The 20,390-nt window shown below is 35.8% G+C and overlaps 3 protein-coding genes across 5 annotated transcripts; 1 reads left to right on the top strand and 2 right to left on the bottom strand.

Annotated features, from left to right (window-relative positions):
• Nucleotides 1-135: 135 nt before the first annotated feature.
• Nucleotides 136-4,836, bottom strand: LOC125191360 (T-complex protein 1 subunit eta-like). Its single transcript, XM_048088908.2, has 14 exons — nt 4,697-4,836; nt 3,720-3,980; nt 3,348-3,473; nt 3,052-3,255; nt 2,595-2,764; nt 2,368-2,503; nt 2,028-2,144; nt 1,699-1,818; nt 1,514-1,612; nt 1,337-1,426; nt 986-1,073; nt 753-841; nt 599-673; nt 136-491 (listed from the first exon to the last, which is right to left on the bottom strand). The coding sequence occupies exons 1-14, from the start codon at nt 4,709-4,711 to the stop codon at nt 399-401; spliced, it is 1,683 nt and encodes a 560-aa protein (XP_047944865.1). The 5' UTR covers nt 4,712-4,836; the 3' UTR covers nt 136-398.
• A 5,571-nt stretch (nt 4,837-10,407) lies between these two features.
• Nucleotides 10,408-13,721, bottom strand: LOC125191393 (serine/threonine protein phosphatase 2A 57 kDa regulatory subunit B' kappa isoform-like). The gene is made up of 2 exons (XM_048088946.2): nt 11,929-13,721; nt 10,408-11,047 (listed from the first exon to the last, which is right to left on the bottom strand). Exons 1-2 carry the CDS (start codon nt 13,048-13,050, stop codon nt 10,709-10,711), a joined length of 1,461 nt encoding a protein of 486 aa, XP_047944903.1. The 5' UTR covers nt 13,051-13,721; the 3' UTR covers nt 10,408-10,708.
• Nucleotides 13,722-16,146: 2,425 nt separating this feature from the next.
• Nucleotides 16,147-20,012, top strand: LOC125187943 (E3 ubiquitin-protein ligase At1g63170-like). 3 transcript variants are annotated; one of them, XM_048084624.2, is made up of 5 exons: nt 16,147-16,249; nt 16,980-17,784; nt 18,587-18,712; nt 18,919-19,195; nt 19,601-20,012. In XM_048084624.2, exons 2-5 carry the CDS (start codon nt 17,129-17,131, stop codon nt 19,802-19,804), a joined length of 1,263 nt encoding a protein of 420 aa, XP_047940581.1. In that variant the 5' UTR covers nt 16,147-16,249; nt 16,980-17,128; the 3' UTR covers nt 19,805-20,012. The 3 variants fall into 3 exon arrangements, with proteins under 3 accessions (XP_047940581.1, XP_047940582.1, XP_047940583.1); XM_048084625.2 differs by having other exon boundaries at nt 16,174-16,329; XM_048084626.2 differs by lacking the exon at nt 16,147-16,249 and adding an exon at nt 16,402-16,549.
• Nucleotides 20,013-20,390: the final 378 nt, after the last annotated feature.

Genomic DNA, 20,390 nt, shown 5'->3' with positions numbered 1-20,390 from the left:
ATTCAAGATGATTATTTTTCTTATTTTCAAGATATATTTAGAAGTTGAGTTAAATGGATTTCGATTAAGCAATCCGAGATAAGCCACCTAAGCAAATTATCAACCTTACTTAAATTGAGAATGACAAGCAATCCATAACTAAATTCCGAGGAACCAAAAATATGAATAAATAGCAAAAATTTATATTCCTATGAATCTACAAAAAGAGTTCATTTGTTAATCCAATTTAAAAAACTACAAAAAAATTCAAAGATAAATTATCAGTTAATTCAAAATTGACAAAACCACACACTGCAAAGGTAGAAAAATGGAGACCGAAGAAGTAGCAGCACGTATTCATCAGAATACATTGAAAGCAAACCAAAATACCTCGAAATGAGAAAAGCACATTCGAGCGTTTATCGCCTCCTCATTCCACGACCACCGTAGCCACCTCTTCCTCGACCTCTACCTCCTCCCATAGCAGCGGCATCACCTTGAGCGCTCTCAGACTGCAACAAAAACAAGTGTCATTGTCGTGCAATGAGAGTCATACTGAAGTGAAAATTGTGACAGGATCGTCTAAGTTCTCAGTCATCAATCCAAATTTTCGAATTACCTTGGGGTTTTTGACAGTTTCATCGACACTTAAGACAAGGCAAGCAGCTTCAGTAGCTGCGTTTATGGCATTTAGCTGTGGATGGAAAGAGTGTGTCACGAGTGTAATGACAGAATAACCGACAGGTCCAAGTAACTAAAAGGATGAGATGTACCTTGATAACTGCTGGTTCCCACACGAAGTTGGCGAATGAATCTGCAATTCCACCAGTATTGATGTCTACACCGAAAGGTGCACCCTCTCCTGTTTATAATCCAGATTTCGTTAGTAAGAGGTTGTTGGAGAAAAATGGTAGACATCTCGGAGTTAGAAGTAATCATCTCCACATAGCAAGAATGCACAAATAGGCCTACCACATTTAGTAGTACTCAATGAAAAGAACCTAACCGGATGGAAGGGCGTGTTTTTGTCTCAGTTTGTTGAGCACATCAGTTGCATCAAAACCAGCATTATCACACAATTGTCGTGGGATTACCTGCGGAGTAACACAGTGGCAAATTCTGAATCAGATAGCAGTCATAGCAAAGAGGACATAATTATGTTGTTCGGGCTTTCTCTGTAATCCAATTAGCATTCCACCAGAAATAGTCAAGAAGATGTTTTATTTAAAATTTAATATTTATACAGCATAAGCGAAGCATATGCTTGCACATATCCCTACCTCCCATGCATTTCCATCAATGAATATGAAAATATCCCTCCAAATTATTAAAACATATTAATTCCTAGTAAAATTACCTCAAGGGCTTTTGCATAGGAGTTTATAAAGAGCTGCGACTTCCCAGCTATGGTGCGTGCATGCTGCCTCAAGTACCTGCTAATCTCCATCTGCAGATGCAAATTAAACATCAAAACTGCAACTACAATGACCTTTTAAAGGACAAAACATTGATTCAAGCAGAAGATAGATCGTACATCAATAGCACCACCACCAGCAACTACACTTGAGTTCTTCAGAGCCCTTCTGACAATCATAATAGCATCATGCAAACTCCGTTCTGCCTCCTCAATAAACTATGGTAATCAAAGATAGTGATCAGATGTGAGCCTACATAAACAAGTTTTAGGAGAGGATAGCACAAGGATGATAAACACCGAACCTGATCTGCACCACCACGGAGAACAATTGTCGCAGTCCTGCCAGATGGACATCCACTAAATATATTAAACCGCTCATTTCCAACTTGCTTCTCTTCAAATACGTCACATGTACCAAGGACCTTTCAAATAGAAGAGCGAGAAGCCATGGAGTCAGCAGGAGGAAAATTAACAGTTTACTTCAAAAACTTTAGCCAAAAACATAATTGCATTTGTAACAATGTGCAGAGCATGAAAACTGAGTCTGAGACTCTGAGTGATGTTAATGCAATCTCAGTTTGTTATATTATTATCATCAAGGGAAGAAAAAGAGAGAAAAGCAAGAGACTACCTCATCAATAACGTTGTTCACAGTTGTCTGAACAGTTCCACCAGCAGCTGCTGCAACCCGATGTAGATCTTCCTCAGCGACCCGACCAGCACAAAAGATGTCACGGTCTGCAAAATACTGCACACAGGCAGTAAATTTACAATGATTAGTTGTTTACCAAAAGCCTTCTTTCCTTACCATTGTCGTGAATGAAATTTACAGCCACACTATTCTTGAAAGAATTGACAAGTAAAATCTATATACTTGACTTTAGTAAAGTTTAAGCCCTAATAAGCAAACATGTTAGGAATTCCTTAAATTGGCCATGTGTATTCAAGATAAAAATGCTTAAGTCTAGTACCTGAGTTGCCAGATCACCAATAGCAAGCCGTGACAGAACAACTTTAGCTCCACTCTTCACACATTTATCCAGCTTATCATAAATGATATTCCATTCTGCATCTACAATTGATTGGTACTGCAATGGGTCCGACAATCTAACGAAACACCCAAAATAACAAATTTAGAGAAAATGGGTAGCCACTTTGCAGGACATGAGGTAACTCCAAAGATGTAGGACATTCTAACCTGATCTCTGCGTTTTCTTTCTCTGATTTTAGCTCTAGTTCAATGTTAAGCAGAAGTATCTTTGGATTTAGAAACTTTTTTGGTTGCTGCTCAAAACCAGCATAAGAGAATGTCTTTTTAAAGGCTACACCATTCACAAGAAAAGAATCCCTCATCGTACCTCCAGGAACCTACAAAAGTAAATTCGCATGAAAACATATTATGGTAAACAACTAAACATGTTTACTGCGATTCAAAACTCTGAAACCCAAACATTCTACAAGAATTTGTGGAACTATCATACACACATTATACAGAGACTGAAGCTTTCAGACACAACACTTAACTATGTTGCATAAGTAAACAGTAGAAAACACCTTGTTGGCTTGTTGCATAAACAAACAGCAGAAAACCAAAATATGGCAGGCCCTAAACAGGAATTAGAATACGAAGTAAAGTAAATGTAAAATTCTTGCACCTTTTTCATCCCAATCATGTTTAACCTATCTTCAGCTCCAATAGCAAGAACAGCATCCACAGCCATAGTTGCAAAAAATTCCTTTTCACCACCAATAAGCTTCGAAGATAGTGTTGTAGCAGCACATTTTGCCAATAAACTTTTCTTTTCTTCCAAGCTTTTACCTTCTATGCTAACAGCTAACTCTTTGATCTTCTCAATTGCCTAGTAGAGTAAAAGAGACACGGGATATTCAAGAGGCTTTGATGTAAGACCTATACATGATTTGAACTGACAAAAGTAGCCTCAAATCTTACCAAAGAAGAAGCTGTGCGATAACTTCTTATAAGGTTTTGAGGATGAACACCATCTTCAATAAAAGGCTTTGCTTCCTTTAGGAACTCTCCTGCAAGCAGAACAACTGTAGTGGTCCCATCACCGACCTGTGGAATAAATAGAATTATAGAATAACACTAGACTTCAGCTGTGCATTTAAGTAGAGGGGAGTATTGGAACAAAATCAGTTTTAACAAATGCAGCAGCATGTGAAACTTTAAATAAACGGTTATTTAAGCTGTATTACTCAACTCATCTTGAATGGATGGCAATGAATGCACACCGGAAGCTATCAATTAAATTTAAAAAAAAAAAAAATAGTAACCAGTAGCAAAATTAAAATGAAATAATACCTCAGAATCTTGAGACTTTGCAATGTCAACAAGGATCTTGGCAGCAGGATGAACAATGTCAAGAAGCTTCATAATGGTGGCACCATCATTAGAGATGGTGGTATTCCCCTTATCGTCATGAATCAATTTGTCCATGCCCCTTGGACCAAGGGTAGTTCGCACAACATCCGCCACAGCAACACATGCATTTATATTGCTTATTAATTGTGGTTTTCCTTGAGATGTATCAGTGCCTTCCTTGAGCAATATAATTTGTGGTTGCTGTTGTTTTATCACCCAACATAGCAGATTTTAGTGCAAAGAAAAAAAATGTATTCAGACAAGACTAAAAATAAAAAATACCAACAAATCATGCATAATCTTTGTTAGCCTCAGTGGAACTGTATTGGATTCACAATATCACCCAGTATTAGCACATACAGTTTCTAAGTAAGTTAAAGGATTTATGCATCAATCAGCTTATTTTGCCATATAATATCTACTCAAATCTTAGACAGATCTATTGCATAAACCTAACTGGCTAGATCATGTTTGTATGTCTATATATTGTCTTCAAAGCAAGTATGAAGGCCTGGAAATTAAAACCTCCCCCAAAACAAAATCCCTGAATCAAAATACAAAGTGTTGTTCGATCAATTCCTTCCAGTGCCAGATACTGCACTATGTTTATTGCTTATAGCTGAAGAAAACAAAGGCTATCATCAAGTAAATGAGATTTCACTCATCTACTGAGCGCAAACAAAGCTGTGAGCAATAAAGCATCCGAGTAACATTTTCTCGGAAATGAAAAAGTCGAAAACGAAATCTAGCATCCGTCATAAACTAGAACATCGCCAAAAATCAAAAAACAGGGATAGAAGGAGCATCGATGCACAATCGCGAATAAGCATACATCTAGAAAGATGAGATTTCTACATACGGAAACAAAAATGCAATGATTTCACACAGAGATATAGAGAGAGGCAGCTCGAGCTCACCAACATAGATGCCATTGTGAAGATTTGAGTTTCTGTGCGAAGATTGTAGAGCGAGAAGAAGTTGGAGTGAGGGAGTGTTCTAGGGTTTAAATGCAAGGCCTTCGGAATCGAAGTGTATCTAATGAGTGCTTATTTTTGAAACGTAATTTTTGAAACTCAAGAGCGTTTTTTGGGTTTTAGATTTTTTTTTTTTTTTTTTGTATTATTACGTAAATACTTATGTTTAAAATTACTATGGTATTTTCAATTTCAAAAAAATCGTTTGTAATTCGAATCTTGCATTCTTCCAAAATAATATATATATATAGGGGCATGTTAGGGTGCCACCACCCCTTAAAATAACACCATACCACCATTTCTAGCCAATTATTTGTACACGTGGACGAATAATAAGCTGCCACGTGGCAAAAAAAAAAATCTGGAAAAAGACGGGCAGCAATCTGCTGTTCTTTAAACAGCAATTTTTCTTGAACAGCAATATCCGACACACTATACAGCAATCTATAGATTGTTGTCTACCGTATTGAATATTGCTGTGTAGCGTTAATAATATTGCTGTATAAGCGTTGTCACGTTGTCATTTTAAAAGGAGTTGTCATTTTAACACAAACCTATATATATATAGAGTAGTGATATAGGGCAAGTACTCCTTAAGTATATAACTAGAGAATAAATTTCAACCACAAGATTAAGAAATGAAGGGCTGAAATTCAGCTTGGGATTTTGAAATTGATCCAGAAAATTACTTCACTATAAACAAGAATTGGTTCACTATAAGTAGATGGGGGTAAAATAGTCATTTAACAAGCAAAGCTGGGTAAAACATGAATTTCTCTCATTTAGATAATTTTTCTTCAGCTCGTCATCTCTTCTACTCAAATTCTCCATCGATTCTCCTCTTCCTCTCGAATTCTTCATCGATTCTCTACCGATTCTCCTCTTCTGCTCAAATTCTCCACCAATTCTCACTCATAAACAGTGATTCTCTACCATCGTCGTCGCCTTCTTCACCTGGCCTAAAGTTCATTTGATTCACTCCGTCGTCGCTTCCATTGGTTGCTCATTCCGTCGTCGCCTTCGATTCAACATATCTAATGCCTTCAATTCATAAACGTAAGTTCGTCGACTTATTTATTCGAGGAACGATTCATTTAACCGATTTTCATTGCATTTCACTTTAACGATTGAGTCATATTATGCTTATAGTGATGTACTCAGTTAACAATAGAGTCGCATTATGCCTATTCATTTCAGTTTACAATGAACTAGAATGTAGAAATGTAAGTGTACTGTTTTGACATATGAGTAAAGTATATTAACTCAACATAGAATCATATTATGATTATAGTGATGTATACAATACTTATAGTGGACTATATTATTGTGTTTACAGTGATTGTACGGTTTTGGTCTTACACTCACTATTTTGGCCTTTGAGTGAAGTAAATTATGGTTATAGTGATGTACATGTTGTTTACTGTGATGTATATGCAATTTATCGTGAAGTATATGATGTTTATAGTGAAGCATTCCATGGTCAGAGTGAAGTGTTTTTGATACATGCTTCTAGTGCATTATTTTTTCATTTTAGTGAAGTAAAACGTGCTAAGAGTGAAGTATTTCATGCTTAGAGTGAAGTTTTTGTGATCCATGCTTATAGTGCACTATTTTATTATTTCAGTGAAATAAAATGTGCTTAGAGTGAAGTATTACATGGTTAGAGTGAAGTGTTTATGATGCATGCTTATAGTGCACTGTTTTTCATTTCAGTGAAGTAAAACATGCTTAGAGTGAAGTATTTCATGCTTAGAGTGAAGTTTTTGTGATCCATGCTTATTGTGCACTATTTTATTATTTCAGTGAAGTAAAATGTGCTTAAAGTGAAGTATTCCATAGTTAGAGTGAAGTGTTTGCACTGTTTTTCATTTCAGTGAAGTAAAACATGCTTAGAGTGAAGTATTTCATGCTTAGAGTGAAGTGTTTGTGATCCATGCTTATAGTGCACTATTTTATCATTTCAGTGAAGTAAAGGTGCTTAAAGTGAAGTATCTCATACATAAAGTGAAGTGTTTGTGATCAATTCTTATAGTGTATAGAGTTTAAAGTGAACTAATAAATGCTAAGAATTAAGTGTTTTACTTTGCAGTGAATATACAATGCATGTCTTATAGTGTTTTGTGTTTTCTGATTTCAGTGAAGTGTATAGACCTTAGAGTGAAGTATATGATGACTGTTACTATGGTGAGCAGGAACAAGATTGTAAATGTATTGCCCAAAAGAAGCAGCAAGGGAATACTTCAAAGGCTAAGAGCAAAGTATTGCAGCGCATTAATGTTGTCGAAAACAAACCATGAGTCATTGAATAAACTTGGCGACAACATCAAAGTATTATCAAGAATGTAGCAATAACACGGAGATAGATGTGGAAAAATGATTGTAAACTTCAAGCATTCATGACCATTTGTATGAAACTGATATAGCTCATAATATGTGTCATTTAGTTCAATATAAAGCTCATCTGTTGACTATTAATTTACTTCACTGCAGAGCATATTTGCTTCACTATAGAGCAGTTTTACATCACTGTACACAAGAGTTACTACACTGCATAATATTTCAACTTCACTGTAACTATAAGTTCACAATAAATGAACCAAAACATGAAATTGAAATAAAAATCACTCAAAAGTGTACTAAAAATGAGTCATAAGTGCTCTACAAAGTGAACTATTTCTGTCCAAATCCTCACTGCCTCTGTTTTGCCTTCTCATTCCCATTTTTGTAATTCTTCGAATCATGGTGTCCAATCTCATGGTAGTTTCCACATTTTTGACCTGGTTTCATTGATAACTTCACTGCTGACTCCTTCTTTGAAATCTTCCTACTTCTACTTCCCTTTGTACTGACAATATCCGGAGGATGAACTTCAATTAAGTTGGGAACTTGTGAGTCATAGAAGTTCCCGATCAATGCTCTCTTTTGTGTGTCGATCAACTTAACAAACTTATATTTCAACACACAAAATATATGGCTGCCCAATAGGAGTCGACATTTTCCTTGGACAAAAGGCAAGCAGCAAATGTCACAGGACAACCATGATTATCCTTGCCCATAAAATGAGCAAATATCATACAGTACCTACATATTAAAAGCACTATAAGACATGCAGAATATACTTTAATCACAAACTCTTCACTCTAAGCACGAAATACTTCACTCTAATCACATTTTACTTCACTGAAACGATAAAATAGTGCACTATAAGCATGCATCACAAATACTGCACTCTAATCATTTAAATAATTCACTCTGAGCACATTTTAATTCTCTGAATGATAAAATAGTGCACTATATGCATGGATCACAAACGCTTCACTTTAACACTGGAATACTTCAATTTAATCATATTTTACTTCATTGAAATGGAAAAATAAAGCACTTTAAGCATGGATCATAAACACTTCACTCTAACACTAGAATACTTCACTCTAAGCATGTTTTACTTCACTGAAATGATAAAATAGTGCACATAAGCATGGATCACAAAACACTTCACTCTAACACTAGAATACTTCACTCTAAGCATGTTTTACTTCACTGAAATGATAAAATAGTGCACATAAACATGGATCACAAAACACTTCACTCTAACACTAGAATACTTCACTCTAAGCATGTTTTACTTCACTGAAATGATAAAATAGTGCACATAAACATGGATCACAAAACACTTCACTCTAACCATGGAATACTTCACTCTAAGCACATTTTACTTCACTGAAAGCATTTAATAAAAAAATGCTTGCGTTTCACCTCATGTTGTTCATTCTTTCTTTGCTTTGTACCTTCTCGGCTACACTCCACATAAATCCAAGTAATGACATCTTTTTTCCTTTTTCGATCCCTTTTTACGGGTGTCAAACCCAAAATATGGAGCATAATTGTAGTAGAAGTCCAATGCACAATCAAGGGTCATGAAACTTTGTCTTTCAACTTTTGGTTTCAAATCATCGGGGCATTTTGGTACATAAACCACTGTAAGAAAAATATACTTCATTGTGAGCATAAAATAGCTCACTAAATGCATAATATACTTCACTACAAACAATATTAACTTCACTAAAGTATATTTAATACAGATAGTACATATTTACTCACTATAAAGCATATTTACTACACTACAACGCATATTGAGCATATTTACTTCACTGTTCGTCACATATACTTCACTCTAACGTCTTTTCACATCATACACACTCTAATAATGCTGAGCAACAACACTTAATTGATAATAATTAATAATTACCTTTAGATTCAGTTTCTCCTTCCTCTTCCGATGAAGACGAATCAAAATCGAAATAATCTTCCGATGAATGTATTGGAATTGAACCCATGTGATAAGGAATCCAGACGTCGCGATGAGGGAATGAACGTGAAGAATGAATCAAATTGCGTTGATCAATCGTGAGCGAATTTGATCAAATGAGATGAATTCAATCAGAATCAAATCACGCTGATCGATCCTGAACTAATTCGCGCTGAATAAAACGTAGCTGATCAATCGTGAATGAATTGGATCGGGAAGCTGAATTTGGTTCAGATTTCAGAAATCGCGCAAGAATTTAGTTCAGAAACCTCGCAGTAATTCATGCTTGATTATCGTGAACTAATTCGATTGGGAATCTCATATTTTTGGAAGAAATCCTAAGCTAAATTTGGCTCTGATTTGCGCATGAATTTGGTAAGATTGGATTCACGACGATGATTAGATGTTATTCATGAATTAATGTTGAGATATTGAATTCCCAAAATGCCCTTGGACAAGTGTTTTTTTATAAAAATCTGAAAATTTGTTTAAGCCATAGGATTAATTTGGAGTAACAAGATGTATGGCTGAGATTTATTCTCTAGTTATATACCTAAAATTAGTTAAACCTTGATCATTCCTCTATATATATATATATATATATATATATATATATATATATATATATTGGTCCCTAAAACTATGAACTTTGAGCAAATTTTGATAATTTCCACTGACTTTAAAATTGGTCTAAAAAATCACAAAGTTTACCTTTTGTTTGTTATTTTCCATGGCGACCCAAATAAGATATAAAAAATCTTATTATACGTGGGCAACCGCGAAATGTTTATGATATTTTAGATTACTTTTTAAGTTCGTGATAAGTAGGATAAAATTGTATGTAGAAAATCTCGTTGATTTAGTAGTGCCAAGTAGGATAAACAAATGCACGGAAGGTGGTTAGATATGGTGATTGACATGCCATGGAAAATAACAAACAAAATATAAAGTTTGTGATTTTTTAGACCAATTTTAAAGTTCGTTGGAAATACCAAAATTCGCTCAAGCTTCATGATTTTAGAGATCAATATCCAAAAAAAAAAAGATAACGTTTCACTTGTCGATCAAAAATCAAAATGTTGTATGGATCAACTAAATTTTATGTCATCTTATTGATAGTTACTATATTGCATTTATAATTTACTCCCTTAACTTATAAACAAAATTTTACGCTGTGTTTATCATTAATTAGCATTTAATTTACACAAATATGGAAAACAAAAAAAGTGGCATTAAACTCAAGACCAAAAAGAAGATAAACTATGAAACACTATAACACAATAGTATTTTTTTTACTGAACTTTTTTCAATTTAAACTCAATAAAAATAGTTGGGATGAAAGGAAAAAGAAAGAAAAAAGAATTGAGATGAATTGCAGATAATCCCAAGCATTTCCCTATTATATTTTCATACAAACAGACACAAAGGAAAGAGTGAGAATATAGATTACCAAAAACTAATTTCAAAGATACAATGTCAACAGCAAGACGCTGACAAAAGATGTTAGTTTACACTATGATGGGAGATGGGAGATTCTGGAACAACACGATCGATGACATCCCGATCACCCCGGCCAATAGCCACGAGAACGACAGACTTCACCTGAAATGGAGACGGAAGACTATAAACAGGATGCAGAGGTTGTCTTAATGAGTTACCAGGACAGCAGTGTTCCTGGCCATCATCGGATGGAGACTGGCCGCGTTCTCCAGGTGCTCCCAGACTTGCTTCCGTTTCTCGACTGAGGAGCTCGCTTTCTCTTGCTGCTCCTGGTTGCTGGAGATGCAGGCTGATGCTAGGGCGTCGTCCATTTCTGTCAGCACCTTTCTCACGTTCATGGTTAGGTTTAGGATAGCCTGGTTCCAGTGGTTTTGAGCATTGGCTTCCAGAGCTGGGAATACTATCGGCAGTATAACTTGCCGATTGTGAGCAACCAGACTAAGGATCTGATCGTTGTTCCAGAGGAACAGAGCCCTTTCGGCTACCTGCAGCGCAAACGGGAGAGTAAAAGTTAAGTCATTGTGTGAAACTTGTCACCGATTTTCACACAGTTGAAGTTTTCGGCTAGACCAAGTTTTGAGGTCCTAATACATACTCAAGCCATAAAAACTGTGTTTAGTTTAGCCAGAAAACTTTAGTGGTGTCAAAACTACCAAATCTTTTAAGTTTCCTTATACTACAATCATATTGATATAGAATGATTACGTAAGGAAATTGGGTCGGAAGTAGAACGCGAGCATCATGAATTCGATAACGAGGAAGTTCCCAAGTATCTACAGATTCTACACACTGAATCTATTTTCAATCTACTACTTCCCTTTCTAGTAGCCAAATTCCAATTATTTCACCTCATTTCTTTCAGAGATCTCATGAGAAGGATCCTCCTATAAAAGCTCAAAAATAACCTCAAATAGTGAAGCTAGTTTTGCAACCCTTTATAATGGTAATGTCTCTTTTCATATATCATCTATTTAAAGGATTTACAAAGTAACTTATGCCCTCATATACTGTTTATTTTTCATAGATAAGTTCTCTTAGTACAGTGATGCAGTCGTCCGCCTTCTTCTGCATCGTAAAATAGAACTAATTCGAAGTAGAAGCCAAGTTAAATATTTCAGCATAATGAACAAGGGTAAAAGAATTGCATTGACAGAATCCAAACATGCCAAATCAGTGATTAATAACAGTAGTAATAGATATGGAAGATAAGTTAAATCAAACGCCTCTTCAGTGCTATCATAATCTTTTACTTCATCAGAAACGTTGATAGCTTTAATATTCACACAAATATTGCACATACCATCATAATGAATAACCGAACAGCTTGAGCTAACAGATTCACAAGATCAAGAATGGAAGCATATACCTGAAAATGGTAGCTATTAATGCAGTGCCTGATGCGACAAAATAATGGAACCATCACTTTTTGGAACTCGTTCATGCTGATTACTTCAAGAATCTCCTCCACCTCGCCCAAAAACATCACCTCCTTCTGGCTATTTGTAATCGGCCAATACTTCAGCAGTCCCTGAATCAAGTGGCTAGCTAGCTTCGGATCCTTCTCAACGTACTGATTCACACAATACGAGAGCTGCTGAAAGTAAACCCCTAACGACTTGGGCTTATGCAGGGGAATCAACGCCCTCCAAAAGAATACCTTATGTTCTTCCTTCAGAGGAAGAGCAAATCCCGTTATTACACTCCCGAAAATCTCCAGTAGTTCTGCAATACCATTGTGCTTCTCCACCTCAAATACGAATCTATAGAACACATTGCTTATGCACTTTCTGATAAACGGCCTATGAATCATAAACTTCCCGTAGATCCTATGCAGAATCGCCTTCAAGCAATCCCTCTCTCTCGGATCATCCGACTCCAACAAATCAATGATCCTAGATATGAAGTCATTGTTCACATACTTCTTAGCCGCCTTGACTTCCAAAGAAGACGAAGTCACAAACTTGAGCAAGAACTCGTATACCAGCTGCAAGTGTGACCACGCAGGATCAAACATGGGCTCATCATCGTTCTCGTTTTCACCAGAGCCCGTGCTTCTTGACCGACATTTGGGTGGGAAAACACGGAACAAATTAATGGAACACATCTTGCAAGAAGCTAAGATCGCAGGCTCTGAGAACTTTGGGGGGTTTTCCGATACAAAATCAACTAGCTCGACCAATGTGGCTCGTTTAAGCTCATTCTCTTGAACATTTTTGGTGGGATCAGAGAAATCAAACACAACACAGCAAAGACTCAACTTACTAATGAACAGATTCATCTTCTCCGAGTTTGAAACATCTTTAAACGCAAGCAATGGCTCTATTCCTGCAATCACACTGGCTGGAAACACCGCAGCCGAAGCCCGCTTCGCAGCAGAGCCGCCTGAGCAGGCCCGGCCCGAACCTGAACCCGAATTAGGGTTTCTGGCCGAATCTCTATCAGATTTCTGGGATTTCCGCGGGAGCTTATTCAGAAATTGCTTCCACATTCTTCCCTTTTCGAATTTCTCTCACTCTTTTTGTCTCCTCAGATAATTAAATCGAGCAAATTACACGAAGTAGTAGAGTTGTATGATAAATAAAACTGCGGATCTGATGAAAACCACACCTGATCAACAATGTGCCCTACAATTTTATCACGAAATGTACAGAGACGAGATCTCCAAACAACAAGACTAAACCGAATCACAGCATGAATTTCAAAATAGATGACACAAACAAACCGAATCTAGAACTACACCATCAACTCCTACATCAGATACCAAAAATTGAGTTTCCAGCAATAATGCGCAATGTGCTTGCACATGAGAATAGGTGTGTTGTCTCACTGAGTGAATGTGCATTCACAGCACTATTTAAATTTAAATAAATAAATAAAGAAAACACCTAGGATTCTCCAATTAGGGATGGGGAAATCAACACACTCTCACACACATGCAGGTTACAACAGTGAAAAATTATGGATCTTTAACATCCATGTGAGTGTATGTACTTGTAGAGAGAGAAAGGGGGAAATGGTGCGTGCGTGTGTGTGATTGTCAGGCTTAATTATGAGAAACTGCCATTGATGATGGGTAGAATTTGGGGGAGGAAAAAGGAAAAGGGGATGAATTATGAACTCAATTATTTCTACTGAGCTTGTTTTGTTTGTATGTTTCTTTGTATGGAAAAGCAGCAACAATATGGGAATGAGATCATCAATTGCTGTTTTCTTTTTTGTTTTTTCGTCGGTGAAAAAGTCAATACTGTGTGACCTAGTGGTAGAATGAATCGAGATAAAAATCGTAAATTTGAATTGGAGTTAGAAGTGGTGTTGTGTTTTGTATCAAAGGACCTAGTCATCTTTGGTTGTTATAATTAGTTAAATTCGATTAATGTGAGATGTCGATCGTATTCTCATTAATATTGCAATTATAGTATTGTCATATGATGTGAATCAAACAAGCATGGTTGTCACTATGCTTTTCATTTGTTTATGATGTTTTTGGACTCACACTTGTATAATTATTCCTCGAACGTTTGTGAATTGATTAGAAGATAAGAAAAAAGCCTTTAGAAACTACACGTACCGTGTATGTCATGGTGTGGCATCCACCATGCAGCCTTCCCCCATCGGCACAGCCCATTCAGTTCTCACACCCAAATCTCCGAAATAAAAACACAGAGGAGTAAGGAGAGAAAAAGAGAGAAAGTGATTGAACATCAAAATTCCATCAATGTGGAGACGAGTGACCATCAAAGTTGGTGGAAACACCAATGGTTTAAGTTTCGGTTGGTGTAATTTTTTTCTTTCTTCAATTGCTATTGATGCTATGTATGGATGAAATTATGGATTCTTTCTTATAAAAACATGTTTTATTTGATGCATGTGTTATTTATTTTTGTCAAGATGGAGACGATTAATTTATGATTTCTGCTTGTTTTATAGTAAGAACCATGAATGGAAACGCAATGTTGGTAGATTAATTATATGTAGATTAATGATCATTGTGCATATATATGTATGGCTGTTTAATTGAGATTGATTACGAATTATTAACTACGAGTTAGAATCTATAGGGTATGCTTAGAACTTTTGCAGTAAAAAACACATAACACATTCATCATAAATTAATCGATAGATTATCCATAATTTGGCATCCCAACGTGTTAGAAGCAATGTCATAATTTTGCAAATATCGTTATCATTTCAAATACTCTTAATTGAATTAGTGTGATTATTTAATAGGAGTACCAAATACAAGCTTATAGTAAAAGTATTATTAATAACAATTATTAAATTTGTTGTGTTATTTAATACCAAAACATTGTATTCTAAGTCATATAAGATACACATCAGCATTTGATTTAGACATGCATTAAGATATCATTCATATTTAGTCACAGTATTTTATTTAGATCTGCATTAAGATACTATATTTATATTTACTTACAGACTCTTTCAACATAAAAGTGTGTATTTCTCTTTATTTATTGTAATATATAGAATTGTTCCATTTGGACAATAGAACAATACAGTATCAAAAATGCCGCCTGCTTTCTTGAATACACATAGCTTTGGATTTGCCGCAGAGTTTTAACATTTAACATATCAAAAAATAGAAAACAAATAAATATTGGGAGTATTAGAGCACTCCCAATGGTGCCGGCTAAAATTCGGCGTTTTTTCGCCGTCTATCGCCGAGTTATCGCCGACCAATGGGAGAGATTGGCGATAATTCGGCGATTTTTCCTCCCGTTTTATCGCCAACCGGCGAAAAATCGCCGAATTATCGCCGACCACTGTTAGCGATAATTCAGCGATAAATATATTTTTTATTTTTATTTTTAATTTCCCCCTATAAATACACACCTTCTCTTCATTCTCTCCCCATCCTCATCCCTTGAATTTTTTTACTTAACCCCATATTCCACTAACTTATTTTCACTCACATTTTATTATAAAACTAATACTCCCTCCGTCCCATAAAAGTTGAGACAAAACTTTTGGGCACGGAGATTAAGAATTTATATTAAATAAATAGGAGAGATGAAAAAAGTAGGAAAGATAAGAGAGAGTAAAGTAAATGATGGAATAAAATAAGAGTGATTAGATGTTTTGTCTTTAGTTAAAAAAGGAAATGACCCAACTTTGTTGGGACGGACTAAAAAGGAATACGACTCAACTTTTATGGGACGGAGAGAGTATATAAAAATAAGACACATATCCCACTAACTTTTTCAACCCACTTTTTATTATATTTCTTAAAACTCGTGTCAGGTCAAATGGTGACCAGTTATGGGGAACGGAGGGAGTATTAATATCGACTACTCATAAAAAAATATGAAGTTGATTATATTTATTCATTTTTTAAAATAGGCCTATCATATTATGATTTTTGGAGATAATTTCTACAATAATGAATAATCATATATGGAGATATTCCAAGAAAATGGAACCATATATAAACATTTAAATCGAGATTATATTATTATGATCGTATATATCGAATATTCGAAGCCCAGTCTGCCATTCTTGCCCACGTCATTATCCACGAAAAAAAATATAAATTTATATATAAAGAGGGAAAAAAGAGTTAATAAAATATTTTGAAAAAAAAAGTGAATAAAAAAAAACAAAACGATTCAAAGCTTTCATCCGCAGAAAACTTCATTTGATTACCCTTTCCCTCAGTCATTCGTTATTCGGTCAGCAATTTTCCTTTTTTCATTTTGATTTGTTCAGATAAATTACCATTTTAGCTGCGGAAATTCACGATTTATTTTAGGTAGTTGATTTTATTAATTTTTTTATTTTATTTTTTGGTTTTTCCTCATCTCAATCGCGTGCAATTTTGGTTTGATGAGGAAGTAGTAGAATTATTTTGTTGGTTTTTAAATTTTTTTTTTGCTGTGGGGGAAAATTGCGAAATTGTTCTGGGAGATGGTCAACGATCTAGAGCTGATGGAAATAATGGAATTGTATTTCTGGGGTCGAGAATTAATTAGGTTTTTGTTGTTTGACTATAATCACTTTTTTTTTTCGTCAATCATTCTGATATAGTGTATGTTTCTGCAGTGATATATGGATAAAATTGGTGATATGATTAACTTCTTTTTAGTTGTTATAGAAAAATTGTGTGTTTTATGTGTTTGATTTGTCTATGATTTCATTTGCAAGTTAAATTAAGGTTTTGCTATGCTATTTGCTAATGTGTTGTTTGGAGTATTGATTTCCGAGGACTTGAACCGATGTTAGAGTCGCATATATAGGGGTTAGTTATTAGCCTTAAATTGGACGAGGATGGAATGTGAATGCTGAGATTTTTAGTATTTTGGTTATCAATCTTGTGGAATTTGGTTAAACATGCATGATTTTTTAAATGCGAGAAAACGAGCAAGCTGGTTATGAAGTTCTTGCTTTATGTACCTTCAACAGGATGCTGGGATTGTGTAATCTGGTTGAAGTTGTGAAACTTGGGAGGATTAGGATTTAAGCCTACTGCACTATTTGGAATTTTGGGGGAGCCTGAATACTAGTCTCTCGTCCCATGTGTTCTCTGTGTGGTGTCTGGTCAGTGGAATCGGATGGCTTTTCCCATTCAGGGACTTCATCGTAAGAGCCAAACAAGCAAAGTCCCTTTGTTGATGGAGCGTGCAGATACACGTAATGGTAGTGAACATGTTATAGATATTGCTGGTACCAGCAATGCTTCGTCCAGTTTATCACATGAAAGGCAGTCGAGTGGCTTGGAGTGGCATCAAAGTGAAGATCAGCCATCTACTAGTTCAAGAGTTCCTGTAAATCAACAACCTCAGCTCTTCTCTGGTGGACCTATTTCAAGAAACTCGTCTCTCATCCGAAGAGGAAATAGTCGAGGCCGCCAAAGAAGTCCACTAAATTCTGGCTTGTGGATATCGGTGGAGTTAGTGTTGACACTCAGCCAAATTATCGCTGCTATAATTGTCTTAGCTTTATCAAAGCATGAGAAGCCCCGTGCTCCTTTGAGAGCATGGATTATTGGTTATGCATCTGGATGTGTTTCAATACTTCCCCTTCTATATTGGCGATTTAGATATCGAAACCAGGTTTCTGAACTAGATGCATCTCAGAGTCGTGTGGATCCTTCTCAGGGAAACAATAATGCTGGTCCGACGAGTAGGAGAGCCGTGGAAGGGGAGGACCGCCGTACAACTAGTACAACAACCAGAGGCAGCCAGAGTAACGGGGTACCAAATCCAAGGTACTGACACTGTCTTTTCTACTTAAGCTCTGATTCGTTCTAGATGTAAGGAGATTAGAGTTTGATTAACTCTGTAGCGTAATCGTTGTGGAGTGAATGGTATTGCAAAGTCTCTGTTCGAAGGTAGTGGATATATTTGCAACTTTTCATAGTCATGTTGTAATTTACTACTGGAGAATTTGCTTTTGGTTGATCTGCCTCTGAGATTAACTGATGCTATTGTATTTTTCGAAATATACTCCCTTTGACACGTGCTTTTGTGATTTCTTATGCCAGTAGCTGCTTAGGGTTTTACAATATATTCTTTTTCAGCTTCTTTCTTGTTTAACGTTGCCGGTAGATCGGTATTGGATTATAGATTTAGGGATTCTTTATATTCTCAAAGTTGTTTTTGGTTATGCACGAAATGGTAAATAAAGGACTTACACGAACTATGCTTGAAAATTGTTTAGTATGCTTACTGGAGATTACTCTACGTGCAAACTGCTAAAATTGCTCTTTCAAACTGGATAGATGGAGTGATCACCCAACTTTTCTTGTTAAAGCAAGGAGTCTCTTTTCCAGGATGTATGCACCTCTAAATTAACGATTAGAAATTATTGTAGCCTAAGAGTTGTGACCAAGAATTACCATTAGTCGTGGATGTTGGGATGTTGTCAGTGAATGCTAGGAGTCTTGTATGCATGTGTATTAATATAGTACTACTATAGTAAGGTTGATGAAGTAGAAATAGTTAATTATCATTCGGGCCATCAATCATTATACATGCAATGTATAAAGCGTGTTTTTTTCCTCCTTGCAGGCTTAAGGTATTTGTTGAGTATTTCAAGATGAGTTTGGATTGCTTTTTTGCTGTTTGGTTTGTTGTTGGAAATGTATGGATTTTTGGAGGGCGCTCATCGTCTGCTGAAGCCACCAATTTGTACAGGTAATGCAAAATTCCACCTGCCTATAGCTTTTGAATCATAATTTGCTCAATCTATTCGAATCTTCTTCGTTCCATGCATGGTGATTAATATAATCCGTCGCTCACTTTTCTGTCCACACACTTCCACGCAGTGTTAAATTAGTTAACATTAGCTGTTACACAACTTGTGTATAGTTACTTATTTTTCCCTATATCTTTATTTACAGGTTGTGTATAGTATTCCTAGCCTTTAGCTGTATTGGATATGCAATGCCTTTTATTTTGTGCACTACAATCTGCTGCTGCCTCCCTTGTATAATATCAGTCCTAGGCTTCAGAGAAGATTTTTCGCATAATAGAGGAGCCACTCAAGATTCGATAAATTCTCTCCCGGTTTATAAGTTCAAAGTAAAGAAAGTTAAGAACGGCAATGACAAGGAGAGTGAAGGTGGGATCGTGGCTGCTGGAACAGAGAAAGAGCGAGCAGTATCTGGAGAAGATGCAGTAAGCCTCACTCATCTCTTCTTAACTAGCAAAGTCGGTTGTTTATCATGCATCTCTTTGGGCTTGTGAATTATGAAATTGATGTTCAGTGAGTTAAGTTGAGTTAGAATAAAGTAGGTGAGATTAAATGGTCAATTTTTGCCAAAAGATGAAATGTACTATCACTTAACTGGACGTCCCAAGAAGGAATACGAATCACTTAGCTTGGGACAAAGAGAGTACAACTGTATTCGATATCAATTCTTGAGCTACTTCTTTTCTTTTCTGTCACCAAATCTGATTATCAGTTGCCATCTTGAGAAAACATGGTTTTTGCTAGATGCTTGTCACCTTATTTTACGTCTTACATGATTGGTAAACATGGATCGTCTCGTTCAGAATCTAACATGCTATTCTGCTATCCAGTCCTGCTGCATTTGCTTAGCCAAGTACGTAAACAATGATGAACTCCGCGAGTTGCCCTGTTCCCATCTGTTCCACAAAGACTGCGTGGATAAATGGCTCAAGATCAACGCATCGTGCCCACTTTGCAAAGCCGAAGTTGGCGAGACCGTTTTGACCACCCTGACCGACACAACTGCCAACCTGCGAAACGGCAACACTCTATGAAAAAACTGCAGGTATGATGATATCCAGAATTATTGTTTGGATTCCTCATTTAAGCAGTGTGTGTGAGATAAAAGATTCAAAGAAAATGATGGCTATGTAATAGAAAGACTAATATCAGATTTGTCATATTGTTTAGAGAGCCTTAAAAGATTATTTTTAAGCTTGTTAGAATATCAATAGAATCAGAGTTCGAATAAGTTTTTATCTAGCCGAGCCGAGTGTTATACATAACACTGCACTTCATTTCTTTTAATCCTTTAGAGCTTCGAAATTTAATCGAATTTTGAATATATAAAGTGTCTACATTTTTCGAAACTCAATAAAATACATGGTGGTTAATATATATAGGCTCCAAATGGAGTGTAATAGATTAATCTTCTTCGTACTATCACATTAGTTTGAGTATACTACTATTTGTTAGTATTTGTTTGGCACTTTTGAATAAAATATTATTGATATATTGATTCTTATTTAGTAAATGCAAAGAGATTATTCTCCCAACAATTAAAAGAAAATAACAAAAAATGTGAAAATTTATTTTTTTTAGAAAAAAACTTATTTGTAATATAAAATAAAGGGTAGTAAA

Source organism: Salvia hispanica, chromosome 5, assembly GCF_029641045.1.
Source record: "Salvia hispanica isolate PSC_SH4W2 chromosome 5, Shi_PSC_v1, whole genome shotgun sequence".
NCBI lineage: Eukaryota > Viridiplantae > Streptophyta > Magnoliopsida > Lamiales > Lamiaceae > Salvia > Salvia hispanica.
This window is presented reverse-complemented; position numbering and strand designations above follow the sequence as displayed.

Bases quoted from the DNA above. Each gene is read 5' to 3' on its own strand.
- LOC125191360 (XM_048088908.2), bottom strand. The intron at 1,613-1,698 runs GTTCGGTGTTTA...TGATTACCATAG, and splicing joins TCCGTGGTGGTGCAGATCAG to TTTATTGAGGAGGCAGAACG. The intron at 492-598 runs GTAATTCGAAAA...TTTTTGTTGCAG, and splicing joins AAACTGTCAAAAACCCCAAG to TCTGAGAGCGCTCAAGGTGA.
- LOC125191393 (XM_048088946.2), bottom strand. From the start codon at position 13,050: ATGTGGAAGCAATTTCTGAATAAGCTCCCGCGGAAATCCCAGAAATCT. The intron at 11,048-11,928 runs GTATATGCTTCC...TTTGCGCTGCAG, and splicing joins TTAATAGCTACCATTTTCAG to GTAGCCGAAAGGGCTCTGTT.
- LOC125187943 (XM_048084624.2), top strand. From the start codon at position 17,129: ATGGCTTTTCCCATTCAGGGACTTCATCGTAAGAGCCAAACAAGCAAA. The intron at 18,713-18,918 runs GTAATGCAAAAT...CTTTATTTACAG, and splicing joins GAAGCCACCAATTTGTACAG to GTTGTGTATAGTATTCCTAG. The intron at 19,196-19,600 runs GTAAGCCTCACT...TCTGCTATCCAG, and splicing joins CAGTATCTGGAGAAGATGCA to TCCTGCTGCATTTGCTTAGC.